This window comes from Equus przewalskii, chromosome 25 (assembly GCF_037783145.1).
Source record: "Equus przewalskii isolate Varuska chromosome 25, EquPr2, whole genome shotgun sequence".
Lineage (NCBI taxonomy): Eukaryota > Metazoa > Chordata > Mammalia > Perissodactyla > Equidae > Equus > Equus przewalskii.
Genome location: NC_091855.1, coordinates 38208163 through 38225830, shown reverse-complemented (window position 1 = coordinate 38225830; position 17668 = coordinate 38208163). Strand labels below are relative to the sequence as shown.

Below are 17668 nucleotides of genomic sequence, written 5' to 3'. Positions count from 1 at the left end.
CTCATTTTAATATGAATATCTCTTTTAAATGTGCTGCTTAACAGTTTTGTGTTTTAAAAATTATTTTGCATGTCACTTCTAGGGTCCATTCACGATAATTGCCAATATATTGATACTGAGGAAAAGCAGAGTTCCATGGTGATCTACACAAAATATTTAGTATTGCTGGAAGTGTTCCAGATTTCTAACACTTTACGTTTTAGTACAGCAGAAGTGATTAGCTCAGGACTTCTAGAAGAAAACTTTGTAGAAACTGTCTTTGGAATATGGGTCTGTGGATTAGCTTCAGGGGCTCAGCAGACTTCTTTGAGACTGCTCGTACAACATCACCGTTGGAATTGTTTTCCTCTAAAGAGAATCCGTATCTTTCATCAGATTCTTGAGGAGTGTGCACCTGAAAAAGTGTGATTCAGGTTTTTTTTTTTAAAGATTTTATTTTTTCCTTTTTCTCCCCAACGCCCCCCGGTACATAGTTGTGTATTCTTCGTTGTGGGTTCTTCTAGTTGTGGCATGTGGGACGCTGCCTCAGCGTGGTCTGATGAGCAGTGCCATGTCCGCGCCCAGGATTCGAACCAACGAAACACTGGGCCGCCTGCTGCGGAGTGCGCGAACTTAACCACTCGGCCACGGGGCCAGCCCCTTGATTCAGGTTTTTAAGGAAAGAGGGTAAAGAATTCCACTTTTTGTTCTAATGTAGGGAATAGAAATGGTTTTTGTTTTTTCTTCTCTTTTTCCTTTTTTAATGAAAAAAAGGTCATAATTATCATTGGGGAAAAAAATGTTTCTCTCTTTCTTATCTTGTAGTTGACAGTTAAAGCATTACACGTGCGCCCAGAGTCTGGCAGGTCCCCACAGGAATGCTGCTTAGGAGTGTCGCTGATGCCCCTTCGTCTCAATATTGACCAGGTTGGTACTGCAAGGGTGATTCCTGGAGTTAGGAGTCAATATATAGATGTATATCCCCATTCAGAATGAGAGATTTAACTTAGTAGAATTGTGATAGTTAGTATTGTTTCACGTTTATGAAAGTTGCATAATTAAAGCAGACCCCCTCTCGTGAAGAACAGGGCAACTTCATTAGGCATTTGGAATCTGAGCAGTTGGTGAGTAAACCTTGTTAGATGTTGCCTCCAGTCTCCTGCTCGTTGTCTATGTGACATAGCCCTTAAGACCTACTTCTTATTCTCTACTCCTTACACACATACTCCTAATGCAGATGTACACTTATGCTCAGAGAGCAGTAAAGGACTCCCTGATATCTATGATTGAAAGATAGGAAGGCTTGTGTCTTAATCTCGGCACCTGGCAGAGAACTCCTGCTTTGGGCAGAATGACAAATCAGTAAATTGGCATCTAAACGGGTCACAGGCAACAGAGATTTATGGAAAGGCATAAAGAAACCCTCTTTCCCGTGTTCCAGCTAGCATCCCACTGAATTATTCTGAGTTCCACTTTGACCCCGAGAACTGGCTAAAACATAGTGCCTCTTTGACAAACTATTCCAAGTATCTGAAAATATGATGCTTTATGGTAGTGCAGTAGACTGATGAGGAACATGGGTTTGGAGTCTGACCTGGGTTTAAATCTCAGTTCTCTTTTACTAGTTGTGTAGCTTTGGGTAAGTTACTTAATTTCTCCAAGCCTCAGTTTCTTCATTGATAAAATGGAAGAAATAGCAATATGTGTAGCATCATTTTTTTTAAAAAATGGGGATTAAATGAGACGTATATGTAAAACATTTAGCTTGGTGCCTGGCATGCAGTGTTAAAGATCAGCGTTAACTCTTACTGTTATTAATGAAGCATGTAACAACTGAAGAAAATAAATGAAGTTTTTAAAATAATCTGCTTTTGAAATAACAAAACCCTCCTGTCATACCTCATATTGGTGTGAGCTCAGGTTTGGAAGTAGAAATATGTGGGTTGATGTTATTCATTTGCTTAAATAATATTGATTTGTTACTTATTTTTTTATGGTTTTCTTCATTTTTTCAGTTATTTTATTGAGGTCATAATGGTTTATAACATTGTATAATTTTAGGTGTACATTATTATTTATCAGTTTCTGTATAGACTGCATCGTGCTCGCCACCAATAGTCTAATTTAGATCCAGCACCATACATATGTGCCCCTTTAGCCCTTTCGCCCACCCCTAACTCCCTTCCTCTCTGGTAACCACTAATCTGTCCTCTTTATTCATTTGTTTATTTATGTTGATTTGTTATTTAAATAAGTAACAGATATTTTAGGAATAAGCTTAAATAGCATTTATACTGTAAACAAAATAGCAGAAAAAATATATTGTGAAGCACAGACGTTTAGCCCAACTTTATCTTAATATCTGTAGCTTCTGGGCTGGCTCAGACTCGCCAGTGAGTGCTTTAGAGTTATGTTTTCTCATTATGAGAAGAACATCTTTTGATCCCCTTGTTTTAATTTAATTTATCCATACATTGGCCTAGTAGTAATATGATGAAGTATTTATGGGAAGTTCGATCTGTGGAAATCACCAGTGTGAGCAAGCTACATCTTTATGGCGTGACTTTACCAGACTTAGCAAGCCTAATTTTCTTTAATAGACTTTTTTTTTTTTTGAATGTTGAGCTTAATTTCTTCTTTACAACTATAAAGCATTATGATTTTAAAATGGGGAAATATTAATCTTAGAGAAAACAGTCAGGGAAATAAATGTTATGACTGAACTGAGGAGGAATGGGAAATAATTCCCCAAGATATGAAACCTAGGAAAACAAAGCTATGCTACAAATATCTAAGCCTCACTGAACTATATTACCATACAAAAACAGCCTGCCTGGTTTGCATCTTGTAAGATTGACGTACATATTTTGAGATAGACAATGGTTATCTGAACAGAAAGCCAAATATTTGTGTTCTTTGTTTTTTCTTTTGAAAAGAAGTCAGTTGATGAATGATAATGCTTTGAGTAATATATTTTTTTACCAAGCATATCTCTGACTTTATCTTAACTGGATCAAAGACAGTAAGTATGAAAGCAACACATTGGTTTCTCATGTTTTTAAAAAGCTGCATTACTGTTGAAGCTCAGTGCAATTGCTTCCAAAGCCTGGCGTGTCCAGCATGTAGGGTAGGGAGGAAACTAGGCAGATGGAGTGATTTCCATGGAGGGGGTGGGGAGGGGGCATGGCAGTGGATGATGGAGGTCATGTAACCAGGCAGTTTGAGATCCGAAGTGTGAAGGGCCTGATTTCCTGACTCTCCTAGTCTTGTGTTCATTTTAGTATTGTACTGCTCAGAAAGCAGTGTAGGGGGAAGATATGTTAATTCCAAAGCATTTGCTGAATGCCCACCTTGTCCCAGGTTCTGTACTAGGATACTGGGGATACAAACGTGAATAAACATTCTCATCCTCAAAGAGCTCTGTGTAGTGGGGAGACCGCCATAAAACAGATCATTTTAACATCCTGTGATAAAGACAAGTGATAAGAAAGGCATAAAGATGTGACCCACAGAGCAGGGCTCCTAAGCAGGCCGGGAGTTTGCGGAGTGAGGGGTGATCAGGAAAGGTCTTCAGGAATGCTGTGCAGTCAGCTACGTGAGATTTTTGTAAAGGCGTTGAAGGCCTGATTCAGGTTGTGAGATGTGATGTGAGACCATTCTGGTAAGATAAGTAGGTGTCAGCTGAGGTTGGAAATGATGAATATGTAGCAGTGCCAGTTTGCACATTTGCAGTTTTTCAGCATTGTGGCTTAATTGCCTGAGTATGACATGAAAAATAATTCTTTTAACACTTCATCCTATTGCACTATTAATATCCTCTATCATAGGACTTTAAAGCTAGAAATAACTTTTATAGTCAAAGTTTAGCATAAATAATAAAACAATTTTTTTAAATTTTAAAAAATTGTATTGAGGTATAATTTGCATATAATAAAATGCACAGAATTAAGTGTACAACTTGATCTTGACAGATATATACACTTAAGTAACTACTACATCAATTGCAATATACAACGTTTTCTGTACCTTACAGAGTCCCCTCATGTCCTTTTGTAGACTGTCTCTACCACCGCAAAGCAACCATTTAAATCATTTCTGTCACATAGATAAGCTCTTCCTGTTCCACACCCTCATATAAATGAAATTGTATCTGGCTTCCTGTGCTCAACATTATGTTTGTAAGATTCATCTATGTTGTAGCATGTATCAGCTATTCATTTTTATCGTTGGGTAGTATTTCATTGGATATTCCACAATTTGTTTATCCATTTACTTGTTGAGTTACATTTGGATTTCTCTTGTTTTTGGCTGTTATGAGTAAAGCTGTTATGAAATTTGTGTGTGTCGTTTTTTTAATGGACATATGTTTTTATTTTTCTTGGGTAAATATATCTATATATTATATATATAATATATATATAGCTAGCCCTGGTGGTCTAGCAGTTAAGATTCAGCACTCCCACCACCGCAGCCTGGGTTCATTTTCCGGTCAGGGAACCACACGACCTATCTGTCAACTGTTATACTGTGGTGGCTACGTGTTGCTGTGATGTTGAAAGCTATTCCACCGGTATTTCAATACCAGCAGGGTCACCCATGGTGGACAGGTTTCAGTGGAGCTTCCAGACTAGACAGACTAGGAGGAAGAACCTGGACCCTCATTTCCAAAAAATTGGCCGTGAAAAAAATGTTTGAATAGCAGTGGAGCATTGTCTGATACAGTGCTGGAAGGGGAGAGGATGGCGCGGAGAGACCAGGCTGTCCACAGGGTTGCTAGGAATTGGAATTGATGGACACTCACAACAAAATATGTATGTATAAACAGGATTTCTGAGGCATAGGGTAGATGTGTGTTTATCGTAAGAAACTGCCAGAGAGTTTTTCACAGTTTTGTACCGTTGTGCTTTCCCACCGTGACAGATGAGAGCTGCGGCTGCCTTGCACTCTCACCACACTTGCTATTGTCTTAATTTTAGCTGTTTTACCTGGTGGTCATTATGGTGTTAATTTGGATTTCCCTGATGACTAATGATGCTGAGCATCTTTTCACCTGCTTATTTGCTATTTGTATATCTTCTTTTGTGAAGAGTCCTTGGGATGCTAGTTTGAAAATTAAGTTGTTTGTCTTGTTGAATTATAAAGAGTTTAGCATCAATACCAAAATCAAAAATTCTGAGAACATTTTGAAAAGCTGATGAATAGTATCCCTTTGTCTGTTGTTTTGTGCATTTGTAGTACAAAGTACTGTTTCTTTAGTTTTCCTTTTTTTTAAAGAGCAACTTTACACCTGGAATTTTCTCTGTTTTTTTTGAAGGCAGTCATGGAGTCAAAACATTTATAGCATTAAAATATCACCATCTAGCGGCCAAAGAATAACATGTTATATACTATTTCTCACCATTAGTATTCGAGAGAGATATATATACACAAACAGACAGTAATATATAATAAATGTGTATCATGTAAATAATGTATCAGATATATACATAAATATATATGTGTAAAGCATAATAATATAATGAACAATTCGTGAATCCACTACCCTACTGCAGAACCAGAGTATTTCCAATACTGTTGAAACTACCTGCTTGCTCTTCAGTCCCATCCCTCAGTTTCCCATATGTCGTGTTACTTAGAAAAGTACCTTTCTAACTGACGTCATTTATATATACTTCTGATAGATGTGATCAGTAGTCTATCAGATCCTTTGGAATGGTCAGTCAAAGTTGCTGTGCTACCCAATATTGTGACTTTGTGATTCACCTGCACATCATTTTTGGTGCAGTGTTAGTATTTTATATTAATTTAGAATTGTTAAAATAGGAGGGAAGAATAAGAAAGAACAGGTTCAGGCATTTAATTTTCGTATTCTCCAAGATGAACTTGTTAGTTTGAGTGAGGTAGGCAAAATGAAGCTGCTAATAACAGGCAAATATGGCTTGCATGTACATCATCAAGACAGATCCATAGATTTTTGTTTGTAATTATATAATTTTAGAAGAGACTGCACTGCATGGATGATTTTATTTGTTTTTAATTTTTATTTTGAATATGATGTCTAATGAATAAAATGTATTAAGGCAGTGTAACAGTGGTAAAGCAGGAGTAAGGGTTTAAGAACTTTTAAGGCACGTGGCAAATGCTCAGTACATGCTTGCTGCTACTACTATTGTTAGTAACATTACCGTTACCAATTTAGAATGAGGACTCATGCCAAATAAAAACGCTGTTTCTAAGAAAACTTAAAATGTACTTTGATTTAGAAATCCTTCCTAGTTTTGTAATTTTTAACTTCTCTGTCTTAATTTTTGCATCTATAAATTAATTTTCACATAAAGTTGTGACAATTAACAGTGAAGAGTGAGAGTGTGTGTGTGTGTATGTGTGTATGTGTGTGGTGGGGGAGAGAGAGAGAAGGGATTGAGAATAGAGCCAATGCCTGACTTAGTAAGGACTCAGTAAATTATCACTGTATTTGAATAATGAGTAAAATATGAGACTTTAAGATACGTTGTTTCATAACTTTAGAAATAAAGTTACCTTTCCCCCCCCTTTTAGTTATAATTATGTCTCTTAATTTTAGGATGCCTTGTTTTTCCTGAAAGATTTCTTCACAAGTCTTTCTACAGAAGTGGAGTTGCTAATGGCTCCAGATCCAGAAGGTATTAAATATGTATAGTTTGAAAAAGTCTACAACAAGTCTTTGGGTTGATTTTGATTGTTGTGAGGCCTTTTAGAGAATACACTTACAATTGTTATTGTCAATTACATAAATGTATTCTCTGTTTATTTTTGTTAAATTATGCAAATATAGTTTATGTAAAAGTAATAATTTAAAAGGTGAAAGTCAATTTTCTCTGGAGTAGTAATTGTGTTTATTAAAGGAAGTGTAGCAAAACTAGTTAAATCTAGATTGATTTAAATGGTTTCTCTAAAGAAACATAGCTAATTTTTTAAATGTGCACATTACATTTTCAGTTAAAAGGTCTCCTGGAGCTGATGTCACCTGCAGTCTGCCAAGGCATTTAAGCACCTCGAAGGAACCAAATCTAGTTCTTTCTTTCCCTGGGCCAAAGCTCCCTTCCCAAAATGGTAGTGCCAATTCTGTGGAAGTGGTTAATGGAGAGGAAGAGAAGGACTTCTCAACTGAAGAAGCATCATTTACTGATCAGCCTGTGTTTTTTAGGTAAATAATTTAATTTTGATAACAAATGAAGTGATTTTAGAGTTTTGAAGATTTGTATACTGGTAATCATGAGGTTACACCAGCTTTTCTTTGCAGTGTCAAATAATCAACTGGTGTATTTATTTGTATGTGGTCCTCACCTACATGGCACGTGTCATTTACACATAGTAACCTTGGTTCAGAATTCATCTGTCTATAGATTCTGTGGTAGGAATTTCCTTTTCCTCTTAGCTTCTTCCTTTTTTCTTCCTTTTTTCTTCCTTCTGTCCCTCTCTTCCCCTCAACTTTGGCATTCCTGCCTTTTCCTTTATGAGTATTTTCTATCTAGTTTTCTCTTTCTGCCCTTCCTCTTCACTGTCGTGTCATTCGTGACCCTTCCTATACCTGTTGGAGTTTATCCCTCGTTTCCAGACCCATGTATTCTTCCCGTCTTCTTTCTTTCCCAACTCTTGCCAGTAGGGATGGAGCCTTGCCTCTGTTGGAAGGAGAAGGGCTGAAGATCAAAGCCACTTGTGTTGTGAGGACAATGAGCTCCTTCCCTGGTTTTCTGTGTTCCTCTCCCATTGACATCACTGGTCCCCAAATTCTGTCTTTCCCTCTCAGATCTGAGGTTAGACTTTAGTTGTGGCCCAAAGTGGGCAGAATAATTATTTTAAAGTGTTTTCATGTTTAAATACCTTGTATGCTGATGAAAATAGAGAAAAATAATAGAATATGAGAATTGGAAAAATCCTGGGATAGAGGATCTTTTGGGGATTCTAAACCTTTTCACCGCAAAAGAAGAACCTCTTTTATCATTTTCCCACATTGATCTGTTTATTTTAGAAAATTTTTTCTACCAAAAAAATTGTATGTCCTAAGTAATAATTTGAGTTCTCATTTTGTGTTAATCACATATAAACTACCAATTTGGTTTTTTGTAAACACCAGTTAACCAATATAAAGAAAATTGAATTGTTACAATTCTGGCCTGAAAGCAAAGAAATTGACACTTTTTAATCAGCTTATGTAGCCTTTCTTAACTTACTTAGGTACCATGTTAATTTTTCTCATTAAACTATTCAAAATAGCTTATAGATTTCTGTTTCTATTCTCAAAAGCTCTTAGGGGGTCCAGGACCCTGGGATGGTTGTCAGTGATATAGTCCAAATCACTCACTTTACAGATGAGGAAGTTAAGGCCTAGAGAGCTGAGGTGACTTGCTCAAGACCACACAATTAGTTCGTGGCCGAGCCAGGGCTAGAACACAGTCTTAATCTCACATTCAGTGCATTTTCCAAATGATGGCATAATAGTGCCTCCCCTCCCACTGCCAAACATTTATGCATTCCACAAATATTTATTGAGCACTTACTATGTGTGTGCTTGGTTTTGTTCAAGGCACAGTGAATAAAGTAGAGAAAAATCCCTATTTAACTGAGCTTACAAGTAAGGAAAATATAGGATTTGTGCTAATATGTGCCATAAAGAAAAAAGAGTGAGGAAGGAAGAGGCGGGTGTCGAGGGGCTTTGGCTCAGAGAGCCGGATGGAGATGCGTATTCGGAAGATGCGGGGTGACCTGGGATCCAGGCTTCTCGTAGTGGTTGGTGGAAATACAGCATTTCCATTTCACTGTAGGTTAAGTGGGCTTCTGTGGGGTGGCTCAGGATGTAACCGCTGACATTATTCTGTAGAAAAAGTGTTTTTCAAGTTCCAGTTTACAGTCCAGCTTTTGAAACCCCGCTCCTTTTGTTTGATGTATATGTACCATCGGTGTATAATTCAATTTCATTCTCACAGAATTCCCATTATTTGTGTGTCAGTGTCTTACTTACAAGCATTCATTTCAAGAATGCTCACTAAAATTAATCACTGTAGGTGGTATTTTTTAAGTTTACTGAGAAGACATTTAGGCTCGGAGAGTTTAAGTTACTTGCCCGTGATTGCATCCCATATAACGGATAAAACTGGGATTCATGTCCAGGTTTTCTGGCTCTCTCTGCTTCGTCATGGAGCTAAAATAAATACCTTACCTCTTCTCTTTTTTACTTCTTGGTAGTGATTACACTCTTTGGTTTAATCCTAAAGGTTGTTTTTATTAATTTGTTTTCTGTATGAATTGAGAATATCTGCCAGAATAAATTTTTCTAAGGTAAACGTAATTTAGTAAACTAGGAAAAGGCTTTTGTGAAAAAATTTAAATATAAAATAAATACAATTTATAAGCTGATTAACATTGGTTTTTGTTATATTACCTTAAGAAAAGGTAGAGCTAAAAGATATTTTCCTTTATTTAGACCTTAAGATATTCACATTACGTATTGTGTGGTTTTGTTTTTATTCTCCAGTTGAACAAATTAATTTATATCTAATTTCAACTATTAGTAATTTTGAATATAAATAACTCCCCTCCTTTCTTTATCTTCAGAGAATTTAGATTCACATCGGAAGTTCCTATTCGACTTGATTATCACGGCAAACATGTATCAATGGATCAGGTTTGGAAACGTGGCACAGATGTACTCTAGAAATTATCTCATTTGTTTTTCTCATGAACTAAAGTTTTAAAACTTTTTTCTGTCATGGTTAATATATATATTTGAAATGAAGTGCAAGATTTTAAAATTGAATTCTGTTTTTGAAATAAATTAAACATCATTAAGATCTCATGAGTAAAATTTGATATAAATTGGGTCATACATATTATAAAATATGTATTTTTTTGCTGTAAATATTTTAAGTGTTTTAGCCTCATTAGTGAATATTGCTTTGACTTTGCCAAATAACAACCATTTTAAATGTTAAATCTCTCGATTTACAGATTAATCTGGCCTTTTTTTAATTTTAAAGGGTACATTAACCGGGATTTTGATTGGTCTGGCCCAGTTAAACTGCTCTGAACTAAAGCTGAAGAGGCTTTTCTATCGACACGGGTAGGTTGATTTATTATATGAGGCTGTAAGGTGTAGTTGCTAAAGTTTACAGCAATTTACAAATTGAGTTTTCTTAGCAGGCATATATAATTTAATTATTTTACAGTATTGTCTGCAGAGAGCTCATTTTCAGAGGATTCTTACTGATTAGGGGCTAATTTTTATCCTGAGAGAGTAGAAGTAGTTTGGACAGAGTAGTATTTTTCAAAAACAGCTATAGCTATATTTTTAAAAGTTTCCCAAAGTTGTAAATTAGCTTATTTAGTGAAAAGACCAGAAGTTCACAAGGTAGTAATTCTTAGTAGCTAAGAACCGTGTGGCAATTTATAGATGTTGAGTTAATCCTATGCAAGAGCTTTAGATGATCAAGAAATAAGAACAGTGGAGAAACGCACTTATACGTATTACCTAAGTCTTGTAGAAATTATTACCATTACGTATGGATTATATATGTGTGTGTGTGTGTGTGTGTGTGTGTGTGTATGTATGTATGTATATATTCAGATCGAATGTCTGTAATGTTCTTGTAATTTGTAAATTTTTTTGTCTTAAGTAAAAAAAAAAATCCCCCAAACTTATCTAAACCTATAAGTTTCTTTCTCCTTCCTATATACTAATAGTCATTTTCTCTAGTTTGCTAGGTGTTGACAAATTACTCTCATATGCAATCACTGAATGGCTTACTGACATTAAGAAGAACCAACTACCAGGAATCCTAGGAGGTGTTGGGCCTATGCATTCACTAGTACAATTAGGTGAGTTTTCTTTTTTAATCAAAGGTAATTTATTTTGCCTGATCTGTGTTTCTTAACCCTTTTGGGGTTATGGATGCCTTTGAGAGTCTATGTGACGACCATCTTTCTAGAAAGCCTACAAGTGTAGACATACATACAAAACTTCACCTGCCATTTCAGGGGTTAAAAACCCCAGGGTTAGGATGATAGCAGAGATCTGAGCTCCATCCTCCTATTGATTTCTGTGTGTCGACTCTTGTTATAGTGCAAGGCCTAAAGGACTTGGTCTGGTTACCAATAGAGCAGTACCGGAAGGATGGTCGCATCGTCAGAGGATTTCAGAGAGGCGCTGCCTCCTTCGGCACCTCAACAGCCATGGCTGCTCTGGAACTCACCAACAGAATGGTTCAAACCATACAGGTATCTCTCCATGCGCTACCTTGATCTACACGAAGAGGAAGTGCCGTTGTAAAGTCGTTGGGTTATTTTGTTTTAAAATCATAGTGTGAAAATGTACAAAATGTTGAGAGTAGATATTTTATTTGCAATGATTTAATAACATTCTTTTTTTGTTGCTTAGCTGTCCAGTGTTATATTTTGAGTAGAATAAAACAGTGGAATACAGTATCAAATTTGTTTGCCTGTTTCAGGTAAATTATAACCATTAAGTTAGTCAAGGATTTATTTCACCATTATATGGAAAGATCATAGCTAAATGTAAAGAAAGCATTATAGATCAAATAATAGTTGTATGAAAGTTTGTTATATTAAGTATTAAGCACCAATTGACCTTATCCAGTTGTTCACAGACCGTGCATTCTTTTTTTTGTTTTTGTTGCTTAAAGATTGCCACATGAGCTAACAACTGTTGCCGATCTTCTTTTTTTTTAATTCTTTCTCCCCAAAGCCCCCAAGTATGTAGTTGTAGATTCTACTTGTGAGTGCCTCTGGTTGTGCTATGTGGGATGCTGCCTCAGTGTGGCCTGATGAGCGGTGCCATGTCCTTGCCCAGGATCTGAACTGGCAAAACCCTGGGCTGCCGAAGCAGAGCATGCGAACTTGGCCACGGGGCCGGCCCCAAACCGTGGGTTCTTGACTAACCTGGTAACATGGAGAGTGTTCTCAGAGGACAGAGGAGGGCCTGAAAAATCAGCTCAATCCAGATATTAGTTTTTAATGCACACTTTTTAATGTTCTTGTTATAAAAGTAATAAATTCTTGTTGTAAGGAATTCAAACACTGCAGAAGTGCAGTGTCAGGGCGTGTGAGCCCCTCTGTTCGTCCTCACTCCCTGTAGGAAGTGCACTGTTGGAGCACAGCTCTCCAGACTTCCTTCTGACTCGTTTCTTACTTTCTGTTACAATGACCCAGGCAGCAGCAGAGACTGCTTATGACATGGTGTCTCCTGGTACCCTTTCTATCGAGCCCAAGAAGATCAAAAGGTTTCCTCATCACCGGTTAGCCCACCAGCCAGTAGACCTGAGGGAAGGCGTGGCCAAGGCCTACAGTGTCGTGAAAGAGGTAAGTGAGCACTTGAGTGGACGAGCCCGAAGCAGTTTGCCTTTTGCCTGCTTGCCTGGCTTTCATCTAAAGAGCATTCCATCTTTGGAGTTTGTTCCCAAGAAATCTCTGGGAGTGGATTTGGATCTGCTACCAATAGCGAGTGCAGATGCCTGCTTGAGGTAAGAGAAGAGGGCTACGTTGTGACGAGAAGAGTAGTGATCGAAAGAAGACTGATTCTCCTTCCAGGCAGAAGCAAGCAAGGAATAATAGAAACAAACTCTGTGTTCTCCCCACTGGATTTAACACTTTTTATACTTTGCTGTATTTACCTCAGATTTGTTTAGAAATACAACTTTTCAGGTAAATCACTCTCCTTGATCTCATTCCTATACCTTCAGTATCCTCAAGATGGTATATAGTTTTTCTGTATGTGTTTTTATAGTTTTATCGTTGTAAGTATGTATTTATAAGCAAAACATAAATATTGTTTATATTTTAAAAGTTCACCTAAATGGTATTATTTATTTCATTCAGTTAACTTGTCTTTCAAGATCTATCAGTATTGATATATGTAGATCTAATTTAAACTATTTTATAGTATTTCATTGTATGAATATGGCATAATTTATTTATTGTCCTGTTGGACAGTTTCCATTTTTTCCCCTAAAATACTGCTATAGGAATATTCATATAAATGTCCCTTTGTTCATATGTGCAAGAGGTTGTTAAGGGTGGGATTGGTGATTCGTAACTGTTTGAATCTCGACATTTATTAAGCATTGCCAAATTGCAGTGTAGTTGCACCAGTGAACCCTGGTTCTTTATGGGTGTTGTTGGGGGCATTCTCTGTCTTAATCTTTTTTGACATTCTTTTTAATATGACATGAAGTTTGAGGTCATTTAACTTAGGATTCGTCTATTAGGATTTCGTTAAAGATACTTTTCTTCATCATATTCTGACAGGCAGAAGTGCCTAGGACAGCCTTGACCTGACAAAAGTAGCCTCTGTGGTCCCAAATGGTGGGAAGAGCACTGAGGTAGGGCCCCCAAGAAATGGATTAGTGGATAAATAAAGGCAAGACCACTGGTCACCTTTCTGAAAAAGAGATTTAGTCAGGAGAATGAGAGAAAATCACCAGTCAGACCGGTTCCTACAGATGTCAGGGTTGCACCAGTTATCAGCAGACATGTTAGAAATTAGGTTCGTAAAAATGGTCCTGGGTTTAAGGCATGGCAGGGGCAGTTGGCAGCAGGATATGATAGCACTTGGACACGTAGCACTTCACAATTCCCACAATGCTTGCCTAATTTAATCTACATTCATTTTACAATAAATATTTGTGTGCTTACTGCATGCAAGTGTATAGTAACTCTTAAAGATAGGTGGTCTTCCTCCCTTACAGACGAGGAAGCAGGCTCAGCAGGGCCAGCCTCCCAGTGTACGTGGCGAGTCGGTGGTGGAGCCAGGGCTGGAGCCCAGGTATCTGGGTCTGAGGTTGAGTTCTCTTTCTCTAACCCTGTCAGTGTGAAGAATGAAGGGAGTGTGGGGAGAAGAGTAGGCAAGGATTGGGATGTAGGTAAGGTGTGCTTGATGAGACTCAATCTGAATTCTATTTTAAAGACCCTTTTAAATAGAGGTTCCTAAATGCTGGTAAATTTCTTTTTCCTTGTAGATGTTAATAACTCAAAGATCGAGAGAAAACATCCCATGTGTTTCACAGATAGGCTCATCCTTTAGATCAGCGGTCTGCAGACTACGGCTTGCAGATCAGATCTGGCCCAGGCCTGTTTTTATATGGGCCTTCTGGCTAAGAATGATTTTTACAATTTTTAAAGGATTGTAAAAAGAAAAAAAAAAGAGCATACAACAGAGACTATGTGGCCCACAAATATTTAACATTGGGCTCTTTACCGAGAGTTTGCCGACCCCTGCTTTACATAATTCTGTTTCGTGGGAGTCAGGGAGTTGTGGTGAGGGTAGTAGGAGTTAACTAGGAATCATTTAATGAACACTTAGTGCCTGCTAAACTGTGCCAAGCTCTGTAGATGCATTATTTCATTTAGTTCTAACAATCACCACAGTATTTTAATTCCCCAGTTAAAGGATGTCTGAGGTCACACAGCTAAGTGATGGAGTGGAGATTTAAATTTACTTCTCTTGTCTCCAGATCTGGTGGTGTTAATCATTGTGTTATAATAAACTAATACCTGTTTATTGTTTATGGGTTAGGGAGGGGAGCTGAGAGGGGGGAGGAAGATGACGTGAACAAAGGTGTACATTGTAAGCGTTTTCTTCATTGTATTCATGGTTTCACTTATTGGCTATTATCTTGTAGATAGTTTTAACAATAGCACTTCCTCTTTTTTTAGTTCTTTTGGACTTCATTTTTTTTTTTTTTGCCCTACGGTATTACGTGTTTTTGCGTGCTGTGCTGGGTAGAAATGATACTCTTGTTAGCTTGTCAAAGTGATGGCTAGATTCTGGATTAGGACAAGGTTCCTTGGTTTCTCCGAGGAGCCCAGAGTTCCTTGTGCTGTGCCCTTCACTGAAACAGTCACAATGGAACAGCTGTTGTGTCCCCTAAGGGATTTCTGAGTTAGGCAAATGGTAGACATTTGAAAGTCGAGTGTGAAGTTTTAGCACTTTGGCTTGACCTGCACATCTGTATGGTCAGCTGTAAAGCCTAGCAGTGATGGTTATTTCAACGTTCTACAGTTATAGGAAAGATTAAAACATGCTTCAGAAGCTTTGTTCTAATTATGAAACATGTTCCTGCCTTATGTTCTCAGAATTTTCTCTATTTAATCCAATAAAATGTTCTACTTAGCCTTTTATCTTAATTGAATGTTCCAGTTTATCTTTTCTAGTACACAGCCAGTAATTTAAAACAAATTAAATAATTTTTTGGAGCTTAGTAGAATTAGGTTTTCTTGTTACAGTTGAATCAAAGGAACTATCGCCATGATTTTTAGTGATTATATTTATTCCAGAAGCTTTGTGTGCCATGTTTAACTAGAGTGATGAATAATGCCAGAAAAGCTACTCTTGGCTCATTAAATATTTCTGTAAGCTTCCCTACATGAAATTGTAGTGTAGCTACATCTTCCACACGCATGTCACAACAGAATACTAAATCATAATAAATGCCTCTTACTTTCCATTACAATTAGAATTTTGTTATAAAAATAACTATCCTGGGTTATCTCAAAAGCAGGGTTTTTTGGTTTAGTTACAAACATAATGTTGATTAAGTCTACCAAAGTGTGTGTTATAGGGTAATTTGGAGAGTTTTCGGACCAGTAATTTGCTCTTCTCCACTTTCCCCTTTCAGGGAATTACAGACACGGCTCAGACCATTTATGAAACTGCAGCTCGAGAGCACGAGAGCAGAGGGGTTACTGGCGCTGTGGGCGAAGTCCTGCGCCAGATTCCTCCAGCAGTGGTGAAACCTCTGATTGTTGCCACAGAAGCAACATCAAACGTGTTAGGTGGCATGAGAAACCAAATTAGACCAGATGTTCGGCAAGACGAGTCACAGAAATGGCGCCATGGGGAAGACTGATGCTTCAGAGGCGGTTCCTTCTGAAGATAAGGAGGGTGGAGACAAGGAGCATAGTGGCCCATTGGCAGCTTTAGAGGGAACTCGTTTAATTTTATTTTTCTCATCTCAGGAACAAAAGCATTTCTTAGTTAAATAATTGAATATCGAAAACAACACGCAACCAAACCTCTGGCATGTTAGGGCTGGCTTGGTACTCGCCTGTAGAAATGTTTGGTGGCTGGTGTCGAAAGTCCTTAAAGCCTTTGCTGCCAAGTTGGTGGAATGCTTGCTTTTATTAAAGTGACTGTGTTCTCCTTGTCGCAGACAAGGTGTCATTGGAAACCTCCTTTTACAGTACAGAGTGCTAAAAGACATTTGAACACTTTGAAAGCACTATTTATGTGGCTCCAAGGAGTTGATTTTTCTCAAGGTTTAAAAAGAATCACAGCTTTGAGACTTTCACTGAGAATGAGAGAGAGAAGCCACAGGGAGAGCAGAGCAGGCGGGGTGCTCAATATAGACAGCAGTGAGGGAAATAACCTCATTGTTCGCATCGTTGCTGCTCGAGAACAGCATTCTTTCCACGAGCTCAGAAAATCCTGTGGGAGTTTGAGAAGGTGGATGTCGCAGACATGTTCTGTTGTGTTGCACTTTATCCTCTGTATGTGTATGTGTTTTTAGATTAATACAAGTCTTGTGCTATATTCTTTATGTAAGGAGGAAGTCTGAAAGTTTTTGGCAAAGGAAGGTAACTCAAATGTAATAGCTTTCATTTATTTTAAATGTAAATGAAAACGTGCATTCTATAATGAACGGGGGCCCAAGAGATTGTATGTTCAATTTTAAGCAGGTTTAGTGCAACTTGTTAGGAATGTGTGCAAAGGGAGATTGGAAGTGGTTTTTACTCTAAAATTAACCAAAAATCCTCCAAATATTCCCTAGTTAACTATTTCAAAGTACCGTTTTTACTTGCTTAACAATGTACATTTTGATAACCTGTCAGGAATGAATAAAGTATTTTTATTTAAAGGTAAAATTGTTTTATGCTTCCCTGAATATTTTGCTTTTCTTAGAGCATATTCATAGATGCAATACTATGATTTATCCCAAGATGCTTGGGAACACTTTCTCAAAATTGATTTTGGTTAATATCAAGTAAATCATTACCTAGGAGTGAGAGGGAAATTGTTCTCAAAAACCCAATCCCTGACTGTAGATTAATTCAGCAGAAAGAAAACGTAGGACTTTGTATTCATCCATTGTTTAAAACTGCGTGACATGACTTCTCATTTTCTAAAGTGGAGGGAGTATCATCGAGGTAGATTTGGAAAATGAACTACGTTTCAGTTTGGGGTTTGGAAAATGACGTTGAGTCAGTGTTGTTCTCTAAAGCTCTAAACAAGAAAACAATGTAAACCAAAAATCTGAACATTTAAAATTTATAAAAATTGTGTTAAATGGCATTTAATTTTCTTTTGTTTCCTTTTAACTGATGGAAAACTTAAAAGGGCAGTGCCCAGAGGAACTGCCTGTTTAGGCGTCACGGAACCATTTGTTACTCTGTCCAGTCCACTGGAGCCCGGAGCCCTCCGTGGGCCCCGAGTCAACACAAGCTCTCGCTGGTTATTACTGTGAAGGGTCAAGCCTGCCTCTGGGGCACGTCCTCACTGCCCTGCGCACCGACCCCAGTATTCTCCTTTTCCTTTACAGTGGAACGTGCTCTGTGTGTTATCTATGATGATTAATCAAACTGAAAAAGTTCTTCTCTCTTTAACTTTTACATATATTTCCCATAGTTATACTTAAAGCTC

At 37.6% G+C, this 17668-nt stretch overlaps 1 protein-coding gene across 3 annotated transcripts in view; it reads left to right on the top strand.

Annotated features, from left to right (window-relative positions):
- The window catches only part of ATG2B (autophagy related 2B), a 68762-nt gene extending 51442 nt beyond the window's left edge, over positions 1-17320 (top strand). Inside the window, exons 34-43 of one of the 3 annotated variants that reach the window (XR_011533155.1) lie at positions 83-138; positions 805-906; positions 6563-6641; positions 6958-7165; positions 9574-9643; positions 9996-10078; positions 10712-10833; positions 11078-11232; positions 12184-12333; positions 15648-16893. Coding sequence is in view for 2 of the 3 variants with exons in the window: in XM_070594627.1 (XP_070450728.1) it covers positions 805-906; positions 6563-6641; positions 6958-7165; positions 9574-9643; positions 9996-10078; positions 10712-10833; positions 11078-11232; positions 12184-12333; positions 15648-15878 (1200 nt within the window). In the remaining variant the exon portion in view is untranslated. Of the gene's footprint in view, positions 1-82; positions 139-804; positions 907-6562; positions 6642-6957; positions 7166-9573; positions 9644-9995; positions 10079-10711; positions 10834-11077; positions 11233-12183; positions 12334-13278; positions 13353-15647 lie in introns of all 3 variants that reach the window. The other 2 variants (XM_070594628.1, XM_070594627.1) reach the window with 2 other exon arrangements.
- Positions 17321-17668: the final 348 nt, after the last annotated feature.